Source organism: Rhinatrema bivittatum, chromosome 1 (genome assembly GCF_901001135.1).
Source record: "Rhinatrema bivittatum chromosome 1, aRhiBiv1.1, whole genome shotgun sequence".
NCBI classification, from domain to species: domain Eukaryota; kingdom Metazoa; phylum Chordata; class Amphibia; order Gymnophiona; family Rhinatrematidae; genus Rhinatrema; species Rhinatrema bivittatum.
The window spans coordinates 482,364,485-482,384,299 of record NC_042615.1 but is presented as its reverse complement, the minus strand read 5'-3'; the positions used below and the strand labels follow the sequence as shown (position 1 = coordinate 482,384,299).

The 19,815-nt window shown below is 43.9% G+C and overlaps 1 protein-coding gene across 4 annotated transcripts; it reads left to right on the top strand.

Annotated features, from left to right (window-relative positions):
* The first annotated feature begins 2,024 nt into the window (after positions 1-2,024).
* On the top strand, positions 2,025-15,879 carry LOC115094252 (perilipin-2-like). Of its 4 annotated transcripts, none has more exons than XM_029607111.1 (8): positions 2,025-2,075; positions 3,323-3,364; positions 3,451-3,646; positions 8,432-8,514; positions 9,537-9,801; positions 10,135-10,310; positions 12,893-13,021; positions 15,081-15,879. In XM_029607111.1, exons 2-8 carry the CDS (start codon positions 3,335-3,337, stop codon positions 15,399-15,401), a joined length of 1,200 nt encoding a protein of 399 aa, XP_029462971.1. In that variant the 5' UTR covers positions 2,025-2,075; positions 3,323-3,334; the 3' UTR covers positions 15,402-15,879. The 4 variants fall into 4 exon arrangements, with proteins under 4 accessions (XP_029462971.1, XP_029462962.1, XP_029462990.1 ...); XM_029607102.1 differs by having other exon boundaries at positions 15,078-15,879; XM_029607130.1 differs by lacking the exon at positions 12,893-13,021.
* Positions 15,880-19,815: the final 3,936 nt, after the last annotated feature.

The window sequence follows — 19,815 nt, the reverse complement described above, 5'->3', positions numbered from 1 at the left end:
CCTTTACCTCTCTTCCACTCATCCCTTTCCATCTGCTCCCTGATTCCCCCTCTTCCCTTTCTTCTGTGCCTCTGTCCTCCCTTCCATCCTTCTACCCCTCCTGCTTGAGATTCTTCTCTGTGATCTCCTCCATGCCCCCACCTCTGTTCTCTTTATCACTAATTTATTTGGTTCTTTCCCTATAGAAAGAACCAAATAAATTAACTGCACACAGAAATGTCAAAAATGGACTTTATTTTTATAAAGTAAAAAAAAATAAATTTTAATATTCAAATATACGTGTATCCCCCCTTCAGAGAGTACATATAATGACAGAGGGTCTGGGGCCTGTTTGGGAGGTAAACACCGTCTCATAGAGGGTTCACAAAAATAATGGACCGAGCTCAGAAACTGGGAGGCAATTTGCTGTGAGAAACAGAGAAAGCCTTCTCCACGGTTATTTCCCTCTGTGACCCCCACTGACTCTACCCCCGTTTCAGCCTGTGTCCTTACTCCAGTGACTTAGGGCACCCAACGCCTCAGTTAAAGGACGGGCTTCATACAAACCTTCACACAACTCAACTGTTATTTTAAATTCTGGGATTTTCCCCAGCAGAGTATAAAAATGTATTTACAGGAACTGATTTAAACAGGGTTCAGAGGTTTTCACAGCAGAGCTATAACAGCAACAGAAAAAAAACCCAACACACCACAGCACTTTCTTCCCCTATGTCAGAAGGCTACTAGGTAAAATGCCAAAATTACTTCCCCCCTCTCTTTTTTTAGTAAGATAGATCACATCACATCCCTTCCTTATTTCCTCCATGCAGCATAGCTCTTCTTACCACCCTGGAGTAACTCCGAGGTCTCCTGGCAGGTTACCGGGACAGTACATGGGACCATAGGCTCGGGATCCCCAGCACCCCGAGCTTCAGCTCTTCTGCGCTGTGACGCTGCTCTGGGACCTTCCATGGACTGTGCAGCCCTAACTCGCTTATACATTTTCTGGACCAACTCCCTTCGGGGAGAAACACTCCTCAAGCCTTGGGCCTTTCCCCTTGCGGGGAAGCACTGCAGGCGCACTAGCCTTCTCCTAGCCACCCTGGATCTCAGCCCCTGCCAAATCCTTGAGCACAGAAGAGTTTCTTACACACTGCCTCTAGTGGCCCTTCTCCCCATTGCACACAAAGCATACATTCCCCACATGACCTTCCATGGCTTAGTCGTGTATTCCTAAGGTCAAATGACACTCCAAATACTTTCCCCCAATATCGCATGGTATTACACAGATTGTTCCAGTATTTCCACCTTACATGCACCATGAGCCACCATCGTTTCTGTCTCTGGCTAAATACATTCACCTGACATTTCATCTAAGGATGGGGGTGGGGGGGGGGGGCCTTATGTTCCACTGCAATGTCAGGGTAACCCTCTGCATAGTCTTATTCTTCTCTTAAAACCAAACAATTTGTTTTTAAATCAGATACCGAAAAATATCAATCTTTACAGGAAATTTCCACTAGGCAGTGGCCATACTGGTTCACTCTTACAGTTCCACCAAACACTTCTGACACCATCAATCATCACCAAATCCCAAACTGGAGGTCAAGGGGGCTCACCCAATCCAGAATTTCTTCAAGGGCAATACATTAGTTTAGGGGCCCATCACATATGTACCATTATGCAAATTTGCCACATAATTGCTGCAGAATTTTGAAAAATCTGCAACAGAATTTGCTAACCCTTGCCACGGAATCTTGTAAAATCTGCCACAGAAAACCAGGAGCCCTGGTAGTAGCAGCATTAAGTGGAGTGTATGTTCCTTGTAAGGAAAGCAGGAAGAAGGGAACGGTAACCTGAAACGTAAAAACAAACTATTGTAGCTTGGGGGGACCAGGGGAGGGGAAAAAGAGGTGCAGGAGGGCAGGAAGAGCGAAGCAGTAAAAATCCCAGGGAGGAGCCAGGGGGTGGGGCAGTGTTGAATCTTTGGACTCCTCCCTTCTCTTTCCTAGAAAAGGTCCCTGCCCCCAGGGGCACACAGGTTAGCTGGAAGCATTATTTTTTTTGAAGCTTGTTTTGTGGTTCTAGCAGGGAAGGTAATTAGTTGTGGGAGGAATCAGAAGGGTGTTTGTTCTATTGCTCTGTTTGGTTTTTACTTGGCTTACTACTAGCTCTTTCTCTTCCTTGAATACTACACGTGGCTTGGATCCGGGTCTCGGGAGGATAGTGTGTGGTGTCTGGTATTGAGGAGTAGGAAAACAAAAGCCTGCTTTGTACCTGCACAGCTACATCTATGTCTGGAGAGCACAAACCATGTGGAGCCTTCACAGGCCAGATATACTGAACTACTTTTTTCTGTATAACTTAAAAACAGTAGTGCACCCAAATGACGAAAGTAATGAGTGACATTGCCTGGTCTTGTAATCAGTGGGGCTCATGCTTGTCTTAATTCATGGTGCATCTTAATTCACTTATCTATAAGATACCCCTGGTAGCCTTTATTTTAATATTGTTACCAGCAAGAAGATCAATGTACTAATCTTTCTCTCCCAGCCTCCTGCTCGCCTTCCTGTTTTCTAGAAGAGAATAGCGCTCTGGTGCTGCTCTTTGCTTAAATTCAAATGGCTCCCACCTCCAAAGAGTGAAACTTGTATTCTGCTATAATAGCAAACGTATGTCTCTAGTAACTAAAGCTCAAGCTGGGAGGAGCTGTTCCTTTGCTTTCTGCAGTTGTCACTGGTTTATGGAGTTAGCTTGGGCTTTTTCTTGTGTACATGGCTTCCTGTATTTATTTATATACTTCCTAACTTTTATTTAAAACTCTGGCTTAAGGCTTAAATGGGGGGGCCTAGATTGACAGGACACTGGTTTTCCAGCTCAATAACTGCCCTGCCCCTCTGGAGCACAAGCCTAAGCTAATAGCTCTCTGCTAGTTGGTGGTCCAGCATATTGGATAATTTCACACTAATTGAATTTAGGTGGTTTAGCCATTTTGTGTTGCTAGGCTGACGCGTGCAGCAGTGTTTGTCGGTGGAGTCAAGTGCTTATAAGTGAGCTAGCAGTTTAATGCATCAAGCTGAACTGTTTAAAAGATCTGCTGACACTAGTGTATGCAGAGCTATGCTGCTGTAAGCAGACTGCTTCTTTCTTGAAGAGGCATGTCCTGTAGACCTGGCAACTTTTAACAATTGACCACTCTTTTACTGCTTCTGCAGTAACCATGTTGACTGTTTAAAAGCAGCATTAAAACAAGACTAATTTTCTGTATCCAGTTTTGGGAAGTGTGGGAAAATATCAAATTCAGGCCTCTTGGCTAAACTACTCTACTCTCCTTATTTTGAAGGCTTTAGAGAGAATGACCTCTGTAGCAGCTGAACCACAACAGGTAAGCACGAAATGGTTTATATGAGCTCTGCTTGCTGTAGTTCTGATGCATTCATTTCAGTTCTCTCAACTATTTTGGCTTGACAGAATGTGGTGGTGAGGGTGGCTAACCTCCCCCTGGTGAGATCTACCTGTGATCTGGTGTCATCTGCTTACATAAGCACAAAAGAAAACCATCCAAACCTGAAGCCTGTCTGTGAAATAGCAGAGAAGGGGGTAAAAAACATCACTGCTGTGACCCTCATCAGTGCAAAGCCTATCTTAGAGAAACTGGAGCCACAAAGTAAGTAATCTTTGACTTGTGTAGTATTTCCCAGTTCACTTAATGGAAAGCAGAAAGTGGTTAAGTCTGTCTTATCAAATGGCACCTGGTTATTATGGCAGGCTAGTCTTAATTTCTTATGACTTATATAAGACAATTTGGTATTTTCCTTACTACTGGAAAAAGTACTCACCAACTTTGTTACAGTAGAAGCTCTTATTATGGGGGAGTACAGAAGGGATCTGTTCTCCCTTGTTCTTGAATACCTACTGTGTGCCATAAAAGGTTAAAATATATACTAAGGCTTGACTTCCTTTTATGGACTTGTATAAATATCTTCCACATTATACACGAAAGATACAGAAAAACACAGCTAAGAATAAATGGCAACACAATGCAGTAGAGAAATAGACTGAAAGTACATCAATAAATTTTCCCAGACTAATCCATCACTACCCAAAAATTTAACTTTATTAATGATATTGTAACCGTTTAGTTGGCACTTGTTAGAATGTACGATATATACCTATTTGTAAACCGTTGCGATGGTACTTAACTTAGTGACGGTATAGAAAAGTTTTTAAAGTGTATTAAAAACTGGAATGTATTTAACAGTTGTATAAACACTTTTAAATAGGACTTTTTTAAGGCTTTGGCAGGTTCCTTTTATGAAATGTGTATCCCCAAGGTTGTCATACCTGTATTTTGAAGCTAAATGTGCTTAGCTGGATATCTTCCAGTCTTGAGGTACTATTGCCTTGTAACGTGTTCTCCTTGTATTTCATTTGTAAATCCTGCTGTACAATACTTTAAAATTTGTGATTGTTGTACAGTGGTGAAGAGTCCTCTCTCCCCACCACAAGAGTTTATAATGTGAGTGCTTGATGCAATAGAATGACTTGCCCAAGTCATAAGAATATTGATGGGAGAAACAAGTATTGACTCCTAGCTTATTGTTCTAACTCAGGGATAGACAACTCTAGTCCTAGAGTACCACAAATGGGCCTAGCTTCTGTATGAGATGTCTGTATACAAGTATCTCATGCATATTCATTGTGGCAACCCTGACAAACCAACTAGTTAGGTGTTTCCAAGCCTTTCCTGGAAGCAAACCTTACTATAGACTACAAACTCTCTTTAATTTCAAGATACCTTGTCATGTAATGTTTGTGAGTGGGCCTGTAGTATTTGGCACTGACTGAGCATTTTATTCTGCTGGGAAGTGTAGGTATTTCTCTCTTAGTGCTGTAAGTACCATGAAACTGGGGTTCAGTTTTAAATTGTTATAAAGACACTTTTCTTATCTTGAATTAGCCTTTTTACCCAGTAGCATTGTCAAGCCTTTCCTAACCTTCCACCTACTTTAGTATTAGAACTCTTGACTTTTAAAGTGCTACAAGGACACAGAGCTGTACAGATACACCAGTCTGGATCTTCTCTATGGCACTTAGTTCAGTTAAGTCAGACTTGTAGAGAAGAGCTCAGCACTTAAGCTAGCTTCAAATGGGGGAATTTCTTTTAGATTTGAAGTTGGTTCTAGGCTTCTGATGCAACAAGGTAGTTAGTGTGCAATGGAGAAGGACACAGATGAGGAACTTGCTCAATGAGCTCACTAGGAAGGATGAGGGAGAAGACAAATGAATGTATTTATAAGCAAGAAGCTTGAAGTCTAAATGGAAGATGGGGAGCCAATGCTTGAGAAGAGGGATTATAGTAACTCTGAAAGGTCTGCAAACTGCAGTCTAAGTAGGAGGGGATAAGAGATGGGCATTTCTATAGCATGCTCCTAAAGGGATATATTTTAGTGATCTTAGCAGGAAGGAATCTGCTTTACCAGTGTCTCTTGTATGTGTAGCACTGGAGAGGCAAAACGATCCCAAGGTTAGCCAAAGGGAGCAGAAGATGAATAGTATCCAGACAGGAAGAGGGTTTTTTTTTTGGGGGGAGAGAAGCTGTATCTTGGCACCTTAAGTTTAAGGTGGTGGCAGGACAGCCAGGAGCCAATGCTGACAAGCAGGCTGAAATCTGGGACTGCATTTGTGGTGACCTCTAGTGTAGTAATTCTGGGAGTCATTGGCATGGAAAGCCATGGGAGGAGATCAGGAGTAACAAGGAATGTAGAGGGCCCAAGAGAGCCTTGACGTCCACTAAGCTAACAGGAAAAACCACCAGAGGAATACAGTAAAAGGTTAGAAATGGTGGTAAAAGCAGCAGACAGGCCTCAAGGAGATGCATGTAAAGGGGTCTTGACCTCTAGTCACTGGAGACTTTGACGAGAGCAGTTCCGGATACAGGAAGTAGAAGCCGGATCAGAAGATCCAGAGGCTTGAAAAAGCAGTCAAGATGACAAGAGGTGAACATTCAAACAGTTTGCCCTGTTTACTATCTTCCCTCCTTCCTCTTGCATTAGTCAGCAAAGGTTTTGAGGGATAGTGGTAACAGATGGCAGGGGAGATAGCATGTATGGTAGCTAGGTGGGAACTGGGCAGAGGAATTATGGTGACTGAAGGAAAGCAGTCTTCCTCCTGACTTCAGAAAAGGAAGAATGTGGCAGGGGCCAAAAGACAAGGTGAGGCAGCAAAGTTGTGTGGTGGGAGGGCCTCCCCCCCCCCCCCCTGCAAAAACAAAACCTCCTGTGGCAGCCACATCACCTTGTAGAAGACCCAGTGGGGGACATGATGTATGGGTGTCTTCCCCAGTTAGGGCAATCTTGGTGGCTAGAAATCAAGATTCCAGGTTTGGAAAGCAAGCCTGGGGGACTTTTTAAAAAATTCTTAATTACTTAATTGTTTAGTTTGTTTTTGAAAACACCTATCATTTTTTTTTTTAAGCTTGGTGTGGTATGGTGAAGTCTTTTTTTTCTTTCCTTCCCTTCCCCCATTGTTGCACTGTATACAGTCTCTAGCTATTTGTGGGTTTCAGTTCAGTCGTTGCACACTTTATTTTAATGGTCTTATTCTGTATTTGAGGGTCTGTTCTGCATGTGTATCAAAGATGAGGTATTAAGAACATAATACATTGCCATGTTGGGTCAGACCAAGGGTCCATCATGCCCAGCATCCTGTTTCCAACAGAGGCCAATCCAGGCCGCAAGTACCCAAACTCTAAGAAGATCCCATGCTACTGTTGCAATTAATAGCAGTGGCTATTCCCTAAGTAAGTTTTTGTGTAGGGATCTAGAATAGCATAGCTTAGCTTGTTCCTGTTTCCTAACAGGAGTATTGCTGTTAGGGCAGTGCTGCCTTTTCATAAATGGGGTGGCTTGAATGATGGCAGTTAGTGCTGTTTTGGAATGGGAGGCTCATTTATAAATGTAATTCAGCTTTCTGAGAGCTAAGCACACCAAATACTCTTACAATATGCCTAGTACCATATGGGTTGCAAGTGCCTTTTTCAGGTTGGCACCATAGTTCATGTAAACTAAAAAGATTCTCAGACTATGAACTCCAAAAATTTGAATCTTTTTATAGATGCGCAACTTAACTTGTGAGCTGGGAAGGAGTTGCAAGGCTGAAGTTTTACCAAATACCCTTGCACTGACCTGGAGAATCTGCCACAACCCTCCCCCACCCCCAAACTCCAGGGGAGCAAAAGCTGGGGAAACAGAGGCAGATGGCAGGGTTGTCCACTTCCTAGAAATCATGGATATGTCACTTCTGGGAGCTCTGATCCCTGCTCTCCCCTTCTGCAGCACTAAGTGGCAGAAAAGACCTGGGATAAAGGGCACTGCCTTCCTCTTGGCCCTCAGTTTGACCTGTGCTTTGCCTTGGGTGGGGAATGCCATCTCCTACCTCACTTGAGGCAATAAGAAAATGCCATACTGGGTCAGACCAAGGGTCCATCAAGCCCAGCATCCAGTTTCCAACAGTGGCCCATCCAGGCCATAAGAACCTGGCAAGTACCCAAAAACTAAGTCTATTCCATGTTACCATTGCTAATGGCAGTGGCTATTTTCTAAGTCAACTTAATAGCAGGTAATGGACTTCTCCTCCAAGAACTTATCCAATCCTTTTTTTTTTTTTTTAAACACCACTATACTAACTACACTAATCACATCCTCTGGCAACAAATTCCAGAGTTTATTTGTGCATTGAGTGAAAACTTTCTCTGATTAGTTTTAAATGTGCCCCATGCTAACTTCATGGAGTGCCCCCAGTCTTTCTAGGACCTGATAAGGGTGGGAGGGAAGTCACAATCTTTCGGATCTCTTCTTGGAAGAAGTCTACCATAGGCTGAATGAAGGGAGGTGGGGAGCTTGCTGAGATGGCAGGGGTTGGAGGGAATTGTTTCCCAGATGGGTCTAATGCTTGGCAGATGTAATAGACCAGAAGGTTAGCATACATGTGAAATGAATGTCTGCATGGGAGCCAGAGATGCTCTGCAGTGCAGGCACAAGAATGTAGGAGGCAAGCTGGCCAAAGCTTGATCTGGCATGCCGTACAGGAGGGTGGAGCAAATCTCTAAAGCAGGTTGGTATTGTGTTAGGAGAAACAGCCTCAACAGGGAGGCTGGGGAAGAGATGATACTAAAGATAGCAGGGTCCATAACATGTCTATTGTAAATGTGACAAGACAAGACTGGGGGTGGGGAAGAGTGGTTAAGAGGGGAGGAGAACACGAAGCTTGAATGCATTGGGAGGAAAGGACTTAGTCAAGGCAGAGTGGGAGTAGAAGAGCCGTTTGAATAAAGAGCTTAAGGAAGGGACAGAGGCCTCTGAATTGGCTGTGTGTGTTGTAACACAAGGGTACACATACTTTAGTCCATGTTCATGCAAGCTCATTCAAAACTGGGGTTTCCTCTTTGCAGTTGCTTTGGCCAATAACTATGCCTGCATCAGCCTGGACAAAATCGAAGAGAAGCTGCCCATCCTCCTCCAGCCCACTAATAAGGTGAGGTCTTTCACCCCCCCACACACTATAAAGTGTATTTAACAAATAAGCTAGATTTCTGTATAATGGTAGTACAGTGGACAGGTCACAAAGATCAAGGCCAGATGCATGAAGGGTGCACAGGAGGTGAGCTCTCCAGTAGCTTCCTAACTATCATGTCATGTGTGTAAAAGTATGCTAAGATGTTTTTTTAACTTGGAAGGCAATTGTCTGGCCTAGGTACTGACAAGCTTCAGGAAAAGTACTGTAGCATGCACAAGGCTAGAAGTCTAAAACTCTTGATGGGTTTCTATTTCATATACAGATAATTGCAGTTTCCAGTTTTGGATGTTATACACTAAGTGTAGGGTGTCTTCTGGCTAGTTAAGGCTTCTTTGAGGCTGCAAGGTTAGAGCAAGCTTGGGAAATTCTCAGTTGTATGAAAGCTTCCCATTTTTTCTTTAAACCATGTCTGCATATTCATCTCCCAAACTATTTAACCTACAGCTACAGAGGTAGAAACCCAACTTGCCTATACAGTTAGTTAAATGGGCTCCTATAGTTGCATCCAACAGTTTCACAGCTCTCTTCAGACTTCAGAATTCCAATGTTATGAATTGTATATTGAGACCAAGACAACTCTTGTGTCAAACTCTTGCATAATCTTTAGTTCTGGGCAGGACCCAGGGCAATTCTAGTTGCAGCAGCCCTCTTCACCCCTCCCACTCCCAAAGAATATATTGAAGAGTAGGGGGTGAGGGTGAAAGGACTTCCCTGGCCTGGCAGATGTCAAAGGCTGCCGCACCTGCCCCATCGGCATTCCTGAGTATGGCAAGTGTCAAATGTCAGGAGCAGGGCTACTGCAGCAGCACTGGCCCCTCTTTTTCTTCCCTCCCAAGCACTACCCTATCCAGGGATGATGGGAATTGAATGAATTCAGATTTTTTTAAATCTTTAAAATCACTCTGTTCTGGTTCACTTCTCTGGATGTTTGTCCACACACTTTGAAACATAAATGTGTTATCTCAACCCACTTTCTATAGGCTATTGCTGACATGGTGGCTGGTGCAAAAGAAGCTGTGACAGGTGCCAAGGACACTGTTGCCCATACAATCACTGGAGTGGTGGACAAGACCAAGGGAGCTGCGCAGGAGAGCATGGAAATGACCAAGGCTGTTGTGACTGGCAGCATTAACACTGTTCTGGGAAGCCACATGGTGCAGGTGGTGAGCACTGGAGTAGATGCTGCACTGACAAAGTCTGAGGCTTTTGTGGATCACTATCTCCCACTGACTGAAGAGGAAGCAGGTGAGAAACTTTCTTTACTGCTGAAGTAACAACAGTTGCTGAGTTCTCATCCACAGGCTAGCCTCTTGCTCTTCCTTCCTGAATGTTTCTTATCCCAGTTTTCCTGTCTTTTGCTATAAATGTCATGGCCATATTCCCTCTTCTGAAGCTTTTGCCTCATGCTACTAAGATTATGTAATTCAGCTCATGTATGCCTAGACTTCTATTCAATGGTATTTGTCTTGTTAATGGCAGAGTGGTGGAAGTCCTATAAGCTTTCTAACACTTATATATGGAAAGCTGAAAATCAGTTAGGCTTGTGGGTTTTCTATTTTTTTTTTTTTTTTTTGATAGCAAAAGAAGCTACCAGACTTGAAGCTGGCACCCAGAAGCCAAGCTATTACATTAGACTGGGATCATTGTCTTCCAAGGTTCGCAGGCGAGCTTATGAGCAGGCCTTGACCAGAATCAAAGATGCTAAAGGCAGGAGCCTGGATGTCCTCTCCCAGCTCCACCATACCAGTGATCTGGTAAGCAACTTCATCCCAATAAACTATCTTCAGTGAGCAGTGCTCTATAGCCTTTGCAGGCTCAGTTTGGGGTCTGCATGGAATAAATGGCTATGACTTGGGCCATGTTGCAGCATAGGAATGAATACCTTTTTCCTAGGATATAGTGTGTCATTACATTTTTAATGTGCTTAGGAACCAAGGCAGCATTTAACCTTGTACCGATTAGACTAAGATTACATACAAAGAGTGGTAGCTCGGCACGTAAAATGACACATTAGCACAGGGGTCAGGAACCTTTTTGGCTGAGAGAGCCATAAACGCCACATTTTAAAATGTAATTCCATGAGAGCCATACAATATGTTTAAAACTAAATACAAGTAAATGTGTGCATTTTATGTAAGATCACACTTTTAAAGTACAATAAGTCTCTGAAAATATTACACCAGGCCTTAAGACACCAATACATCTCCTATTAGGAAAACGGACCAAGTCAGGCTGCTATAGAGTCCTACACAGAAACTACACGCCAGCAGAAAACCTCACCTGAATCACGTGCTGTCCCTCACCTAACATAGAATAAAGAGACCAAAACGCATAACAAGAAGCATGCAGACAAAAACTGAATTGGAAACTGCAACAAGCCAGAGTCTCTGTATGCAGTGTAACAAAGGAAAAAAGAAACATCACACATCCTTATAAAACAAATCAAGAAATATAAAATCATCAGCAGTAAAACTGTACTAACAAAAAGAACATATTTCGAAACAGCTGATGAGTGGAATATCCAATAATTAAAAACTCATATAAAACATTTCCAGATACCAACAAAATATTTCAAAATAGCAGACACAAAGATCCAGTAATGAAAAATAAGGATACAAAAATTTTTTTGCTCTGCATACCTGGGAACGTTTGATATCCAGGTGTCCTGAGATTGTTCTGAATTAGCAGGAGGTGGGGTGGTTTGCTTGGAACTTTCTCCTCTCTCAGTCACATACCAGCGCTCTCTCTCACACTGGCTCTCAATGACACATCTATACACACATGCTCTCAGTCACTCACATATACAAATGTTTTTTCTCTCTCACTTATATAGGCTCTTAATTACACATTTACACACATGCTGTCTATCTTTTCACGCTTACACACACACAGGCTTTCAATCACATAAATACATGCTGTCTTTTTCTCTCACACACAGACTCTCATTCACATGCTTACAAACATGTCCTCTCTTTCTCTCATTTACACACAGGCTCTCAATCACATACTCACATGCTCCCTCACCTAAATCAGCTCTCAATCACACACAGACACACATGGTCTCTCTCTCTCATTTAAACACAGGCTCTCAATCACATACTCACATGCTCCATCACCTAAACCAGCTGTCAATCAGACACAGACACACATGATCTCTCTCTTACTTATACACACAGGCTCTTAATCATACAAGCACATGATCTCTCTCACACACAAAGGATCTCAATCATACACACATACTCTTTCAAACAAACAGGTTTTCAATTACAAACTTACACATACAGGTTCCCAATGGTAAACTTACATTCATGCTCTCTCTCTCACAGGCAGGATCTCAATCACAGACATACTCTCTTTCACATATACAGGCTCTCAATCATTCACATACATGCAATCTCTCACTCACACACACAGGATCTCAAACACACATGCTTGCTCGCTCATTCACTCTCTCTCTCTCTCCCCCCCCCCCCCCCCCCCCCCCCCCCCCCCGGGAACTCGCGGCAGCAGCAGCCACCTCCCAACGCTAACCTCCTTCATTTTCAGCCCTCGCGGAGGCGAAGGCGGAGTCCCATCGGCCGCGGTTGAAGATTTTCATTTTCCTCCGAGCCGCGCTGCAGTCTGCTTCCCGCGCAGGCACCCGATGCTCTCCACTTCCTCTTCCGGGCCGCGGGAAGAAGAGAGCACCGGCGTGCTCTCTTCTTCCCGCGGCCCGGAAGAGGAAGTGGAGAGCATCGGGTGCCTGCGCGGGAAGACCCGCGCAGGCACCCGATGACTCCAGCGCTGGCACCCGGCTGACACCCGTTGACTCCCGCGCAGGCACCCGGATGACTCCAGTCGGCGTGCTCTCTTCTCCTCCCCCCCGCGGCCCGGAAGAGGAAGTGGTGAGCATCGGGTGCCTGCGCGGAAGAAGAGACCACGCTAGTGTGGTCTCTTCTTCCCGCGCAGGCACCCGATGCTCTCCACTTCCTCTTCCGGGCCGCGGGGGGGGGGGGGGGGGGGGGGAGGAGAAGAGAGCACGCCGGTGCCACTGACTCCAGCTGTCCTGCCGCGTTCCGCCCGGGCTGACAGCATTTTAAGCCCGGGCGGCGGAGGACCGGGGAGCAGCTGGGTCAGCGGGGAACCGCGAAGTATGGCGACACGTGTCTGCGAGCCAGATGCAGCCCTCAAAAGAGCCATATCTGGCTCGCGAGCCATGGGTTCCCGACCCCTGCATTAGCATCTCCAGAAACACTTGATCTGTATATGCTGAGCTTAACCTAACCTTCAAGGGTTTCCCTTGAAGCAAAAATGTTGCTTGCAGTGTTACTGAATCTAAATACCCATTTCTTTTTAGATGAAGTATGCATATAAAAACCTATCAAATGCCAACAAGAGATTGCATGAGGCCCAAGACAGGCTGTACCAGTCCTGGGTGGCATGGAGGAAAAGCACAGGACAGGATGGAGAAGCTTCCAGCACGGAGGTAAATGTCTAGGACAGTGGGTTCCAAACCTGTCCTGGGGCTACCAGATTGCTCATCCTGAAAACCAGCTATGAGATGTGCATGAAACTAGATCTTGCAGATACATGGATATCCTGAATATCTGGCTAGGGGTCCAACAGTTTCTCAATGTTTTTTGTTAGGACACAAATTCCCTTGTGACACTACAGTCAAAGCTAACTCCACCTTGACCCTTGATGGGTATAAAGCAGAACTAGAATATTCCTGTACACCTCCAGATATTCTTTTGCATGATGTCTAACTGCAACACAAACTCCCTCTACTACCAGGCACAATAGCCCTACTTATAGAAAGACAGCAGTTCATCACCAATGCACACAACTAAGGTGAGGTATTTTACTAGCCTACATGCTAGCTACATACCTCACCTGTCTTATCCACAAGATCAACATTCAAGTATAGATACCATAAATTACAAATATGGAAACCCCAAAAAGCCACTCCATTCTCCAGTTTTTTGTACTGAACGCAAACAGTACCAGGATCTTCCATGCACACACTTTAATCTGCAGTTACACCTGTGCTATGGCATGTTCCATGAGTACCTATAAAGGCAACACAAATATTAAACCAGGTGATAACAGAAGCCAAGCTCTTAGATTCCCAAACAAAGAATTGTAAAACTATATGAATAGTCTTCATAACAGCTGAACAGAACATCTAAGACTCTTAAATTCTCCAAACACCAATAAAATATTTCAAAACACTCATCACAATACCCAACTTAAAATGGCAGTCAGTCAAACATGAACTTAAAGCCAACTTTACTTACCCTCTCCTACTCCTTTCCCTTGCAGGTCAAAAGCACACACCAGAAACGGCAGTGGCTGCTGAAGCTCTGTCCTTAGTCCTCTTCCTTATGGACCACAGCCCAGTTTCTCTCTGATCTCCCTGATCACTCTCACATGCACATCACCTCTCTGACCAGTCTCTCCATCACACAATGTTTTCTTACACACATGCTGTCATAGCCAGCCAGAAACATGCTAATCTCTCTCACAAGCATCAGTCCCACCAGCTGCAGGTAGCATGCAACACCTGCCAGTGCATGGCAACACTAGTGTGCAACACCAGTTGAGAATTGCTGCTCTAGGACAAGCACAGGAACTATTGATTTAGCAAACATCTATTGAATGCCTTGTAATAGCCACTCCACAGTACCTAGGTAGGTGGGGCTACTGTCTCTGACTTAAGTCCACTTTAACTTTGTATGTGTTCTTGCAGTGCTCATGCTGCTTCTGTGAATGATGCTCTTCAAAATTAGTGGGGATTTCAGAAGACTTTAACAATATTTCCAAACCTTGGAATTGCTTTTCTAAGTTAGATAGGGGGGGGGGGGGGGCAGCCAGTGGGAGAGGGCTTCCACAATTATCAGGAACAGCTAGTGCCTAGGCTCAGGCTGCTGTGTGCTAGGCTGTGGAGGGAGAGGCTGTACCAGGACTGAGGACTAGCAATGACTGGACTAAAGAGGTTGGAGCTCCAGGTTTTTATGAAATCAGACTTTCCAGTAAAAGTAGGCTCTAAGTGAGGTGGAAGCTTAATGGAGCAGAAGTTAAGAGACTAAACTGCAATCTAGACAGAAATGCTTCTTTGGTCTACCTTTAAAATAAGGCTAAACTGAGCTCTGGCTACTACTTATTTCATTAAGCTACTTCTATCTAATTTACTACCTCAGGTCCAAAGAATAATTCCCAAAAAAGCAAAAGTTCATGTTTGAGAGATTTGTTACAGCATTAAGACACCACCTCAATTTATAAATGAAAAATAGTCAGTGAGACAGAGCTTAGGATGCTATGGGACATGTTGATGTAACCTTTGCTGGGCTTCAAATCTTAAAGGCAAATCACTGTAATTTCTTTATAATGGTTGATCAAGACTTTGGACAGTCCTAAATTGAAACTAAATGTATGCAATGAGCTATACATATCAGCTCAAAACATTCTCAAATTGAGCAGTGCATAGGAGAACTACTTGTCTGCATTATTTCTTTCTAAAGATGAACTTTTTTTTTTTAAAGCAGATGGTGTCAAGCTTCTTGGCTATTGCCCTGGACCTGTCTCACCAGCTTCAAACCACCTCCCTCACGCTGGTATCTGGCATCCAAGATCAGGCCTATCACACTAGCACTATGGCTAGAAACATCTACCAGAAGTTCCACTCTGCCTCCTTCAGAGATGTGTCTGACCAACTCCTAACCACCAGCAAAGGACAGGTGAAGAAAATGAAGGAGTCTCTGGCTGATGTGGTAGACTATTTTAGCATACCACTCAACTGGTTGGTGGGACCCTTCTACCCCTGGCTGCAGCATGGAGAGGAAACCAGCCAGCAAGACGAGGCCTGACCATAGCACCAGGCTAGACTGGATGTATAATTCACTTGTTAAATAAGGTGACATCTCTGATTTGAACTGTTCTGCTGAACTTTGACATGTCTTTGTTAGGATTCAATCTGAAGACACATGGGGAAATAATCAAACTTATTCAGTGTAACCCTCAATCGTAGAAAATATTCAGGAAAACAAGGCCTTGACTGCAGGACCAAGCATTAACAAGCTGCACGGCAGCAATATGTATGAGTTGCATTTTGGCCAATTCAAAAAAAAAATGAAATACTTTCATCTTAACTATTTCAAATCAGTAATGTAACAGATCACTCATTACCAGGCTGCAACTAAAATGCTGTATGTGCAAACTTATCCCATTGATATCCTGCAAAACCCAACCAGTTGTCTGTACCTGCTGTAGACAACTTGATATCTTAAAAAAAAAAAAAAAAAGCACTGCAATACTGAGTAATTCTTGTTTACCAGAGCCAGTGAATGAAGTTAGTCTGAATACAGACTATCAATAGTAAAGCTTTGACTTTAGAATGGTGTTCCTTGCACCTGTGCATTTCAGGGTGCAGAACAGCCAGCTAGAATCTTAACATGAGGCAAGCAACAGGCCAGTGTCATGCCTTTCCTGTCACTTATTCACAAGTAGGGTTTCTAAATGTGTGATCTTAATCTCATATTTAAGAATGCTTTGATATTTGGTTTTTTTTTGTACTGAAGATACTGCAAAACTCCTCTTCATCAGAACTTCACTCGCTGGAAGCCCTTCCCTTTATGTGGAATGCTTTTTTTGTCTATGGCTATTGGTTGTATTCTCTGTGTGTATATATAGCAATAAACATTTTGGCAGAAAAGTCTTTTGCAGCTAAATCTTTTCACCTGAAGACTTAAGAGCTGATGTGCATAGCAAAAGGTGTGTAGAATCCCTAAATGTGCCTGGATTAACTACATTTTTTTTTTTAACCTTTATTAGTTCCTGGTCAAAAGTAGCCAACAGAATTGGGCTATCCTTACAATATCCTGGTAGAAACAGCATTTTAGGGGTAGATGGAGTTCATTAGACTGTAGTATGATTTTTTTCCCAGTCTGCATGATTATATTAACTTTCTAAAATGCTTAATTTAGAAGCTGAAATACTTAAGTTGTGGAAGGCCACAACTTAAGGTAGCAAATGTGGCACTTCAGCAATTGCTGATAATGTTATACCTCAGGATGCCTTTCAAAGTACAAATCCTGTCTTATTAGAGTAAACTGGCTGCAATATCAGAATTGGTCCAAGCTGGTGCATGCAACTAACACAGTAAACATTTTAAACCAGGGCAAGGTCAAAGCAAAGGAGGTCCGTCAAGGTAAGCAGGAATAGGAGCTGGAACTGGAACAGGAGTAGCAACAAAGTGCCCAACAGGAAAGCATGGAGACCTGTTGCCAAGGCAGGCTCTGAATGTCTGAGCCTGCCATATAGTGCAGCTGGTTGACATCATAGGTCATAGGTCACGGGAGGCTTTCCCATTGCAGCCCCATTAAAGGCCCGAGAAGTGTGCATGCTTAAGGCCGACAGGCCAAGGAAGAGGAACTGGCGGTGTCTCCCCACGGCGCACTTGGGGAGGCCCGGTCAGCCTTGAGGCCACCATGGCAGTGGAGCTTCCCGGAAACATGGAGGGAGCATAGGTGACTGTCCACAACCACCACCAAGGAGGTCGGGCCAGCTTGGGGACCCAGCATACGGGGTAAGTGAGCCTGGCCACAGCCAGGGAGCGCAACATTTAATCCTACTCTCCATTTCCTATCTTTTAACCAGTTTGTAATCCTCAAAAGGACATCTCTTCCTATCCCATGACATTTTAGTTTTCTTAGAAGCCTCTCATGAGGGACTTTGTCAAACACCTTTTGAAAATCCAATACACTACATCTACTGGTTCACCTTTAGCCACATGTTTATCACCTCTTCAAAAAAATGAAGCAAGTTTGTGAGGCAAGACTTCACTTGGGTAAATCAATGCTGACTGTATTCCATTAAACCATGTCTTTTATATGCTCTGTGATTTTGATCCTAATTTCCACTATTTTTCCTGGCACTGAAGTCAGCTCACTGGTCTCTAGTGTTAGGATTTGTAAGCATGTGAACCCTCAGACCAAGGCAAAAAGTGGAACCACCCAGGGGAGGATCCCCACTGAGCCTCACCATCAGTAGGTGGAGTCTCAGCTGCAGGATGGGATACAGCAGCAGGTAGTGTGAGGGTTACTCCTGGAGGTGGGCCACAGAGCAACAGCACAAGTGCTGACATCAGACTCGGCTCGGGAACTGGAGCAGGCAGGAGCTGCAGTACCACTCAAGGAGAAGTGTCAGTAGAAGTACAGTCACTAAAATACACTGGGTCTGTAGAGATGATAAACATGAGGGTCCCCTCTGTGGGAGGTCATGGTAGTGGGGTACACCGGAGAGAGCATTCCCATGTAGATACTCGGTGACAAAGTCTATAGCAGGTCCGGAGAAGCCTCGGGCAGCGAGGCAAGCAGAAACCCATGGGAAGGCCCTCCGAGGAGCGAATAGCCAAGAGACGGAAGGGGCCCTCTAAGCAGGTACCTGATAGTCTCAACCATGGAAACATGAACCGGAACAGCATTGAATAGAGAGTACAAGTTGTAGCAAGTGAACTCGTTGCCAAGTCGCTGTCTGGGCTGGTGAGCTCAAGTAGCTGGGTTGAGTGACATCTGATGGGGACACCCCTGAGGTTCCCACCATGACGTGGATAAAGCAGGTAAGGGAGTGTGCACTCATGCCTAGGGAACCCCATGGGTAAGAAGGCGGTCAGCAATGTCATGCCACTAGAGTAGGCCCGAGAACAAAGGGTGGAGGGCCGATGGCCATTGGCAGAGGCCACGAGTTCACCCAATGGAGCCATGGCAGCAAACAGAGGTGAGCAGCAGCGGTCACCGCCATCTGCTACCGCGGAGCATAACATCTAATTTCCTGAATCACCACTGGAGCCCTTTTTAAATATCGGGGTTACATTGGCCGCCCTCAACACTTAGCACCTATTTTACACTCATTCATTGCATGGACCCCCTTTGTTCTTTTATTTGAGACACTGTTTCTCTCAGCCTCTCTCCAAAAAGGTTATCTCCCTTACAGGGAAGGTTCACTAATTTGTCATGAATGTCTTTGCAAATTACACAAACAGAGCCAAGCCATGCATCTGACTGTAATGGAGGCCGCCAAAGATCGAGCTGTTGTGTCAAAAGCTTCATAGATGGCTTTTAGTATGTCAGACCTTCTTGCAGGTCTATTAATGGTTGCAGTGTTCCTGGATCCCCCTGTCCCATAGAGATGAAGGGTTTCAGGTTTAGGATGCATTCATATAGGTATTGTGTAATGTAAAATCGGTGTTGTTGTAGTATACAGCATTGCCCTTTAGCATGGAACTTGAAATACTTTATGTCCAAATTCATCCAATAGCCTGTTGTCCTTTCCTAGGGGCGTATATGAGTGTAGGCTTTCTTTTTCTTCATAGCCGATTCAACAACTAGAAAAGCATGTAGAATTTGAACTTAGGCAAATCTGTTGCAACATCCTCAGCTGATGTCTGAATGCTGGAAACTGCTGTTGTGGTAGCACAGGTGATGCATGATACCTCTAAAGGGACACCTAGAAGCAGTCAGTTGTTCAGGTCCTGTCGAAAGAGACTGGATGGCCCATGCTGTTCAAACCTGGCACAGCAGCAGATCCGGGAACCAGCACCGCAGAAAGGGGAGCTTTTACTTGAGGAACTCCTGCTCAACTTGGCACGGAGGGCACCCAGAAAGGTCCCATTCCAAGAGGAGGAAAGCCTCTAGCTTTTTACTAACCTGCAACGTTCTTCTAGGCCCTGTTCCTCTGGGAGCTATTTTCAGTCAGAGCAATTAGCTGGGTCAAAGTTTGGCCCCAAAAACGAATAGCACTATATGATGCTTTGAGGGATTTTACTTACAATGACACAAAACAAAAAGCCGTATCACTTCTTAAAGAAATAATTTTTTTGAAATATTTGAAACAAATTTCACGAAAAAACAAGGAGTTCAAGTCCCAGCTAGGGTACCTTCAGTATTTATATATTTTCAAAAAATTACAAACAAAATTTTTTTTTAAGGCTGGTAGGAACATTTCATATATTGTATTATACAGCACCACCCAGGTGTCATTCAATGTATTTAATCATTAATGTCCCCCCTTCCATCTACAAGATTCTTTTAAATGTGAAATGTGCAAAATTAAACAAACTTGTTTGCTGTAAAAACAGTCAATTCTTCTAAATTTATTTAACAATTTTATATACTGAAGTTCTAGTAACAAAGTTACTAATAAATTTGGTTTACATTATAACAATAAAATTGACAGTATATAGAATAATGTCTTACAGAGAACAGGGAAGATTGAACTTGGAAA

What these genes read in the sequence shown, in the direction of transcription:
- LOC115094252 (XM_029607102.1), top strand. Translation starts at nt 3,335, where the DNA reads ATGACCTCTGTAGCAGCTGAACCACAACAG. An exon ending in TCCACCATACCAGTGATCTG is followed by an intron (nt 10,311 to 12,892) that starts GTAAGCAACTTC and finishes ATTTCTTTTTAG; the next exon opens with ATGAAGTATGCATATAAAAA. An exon ending in GAGAAGCTTCCAGCACGGAG is followed by an intron (nt 13,022 to 15,077) that starts GTAAATGTCTAG and finishes TTTTTTTTAAAG; the next exon opens with CAGATGGTGTCAAGCTTCTT.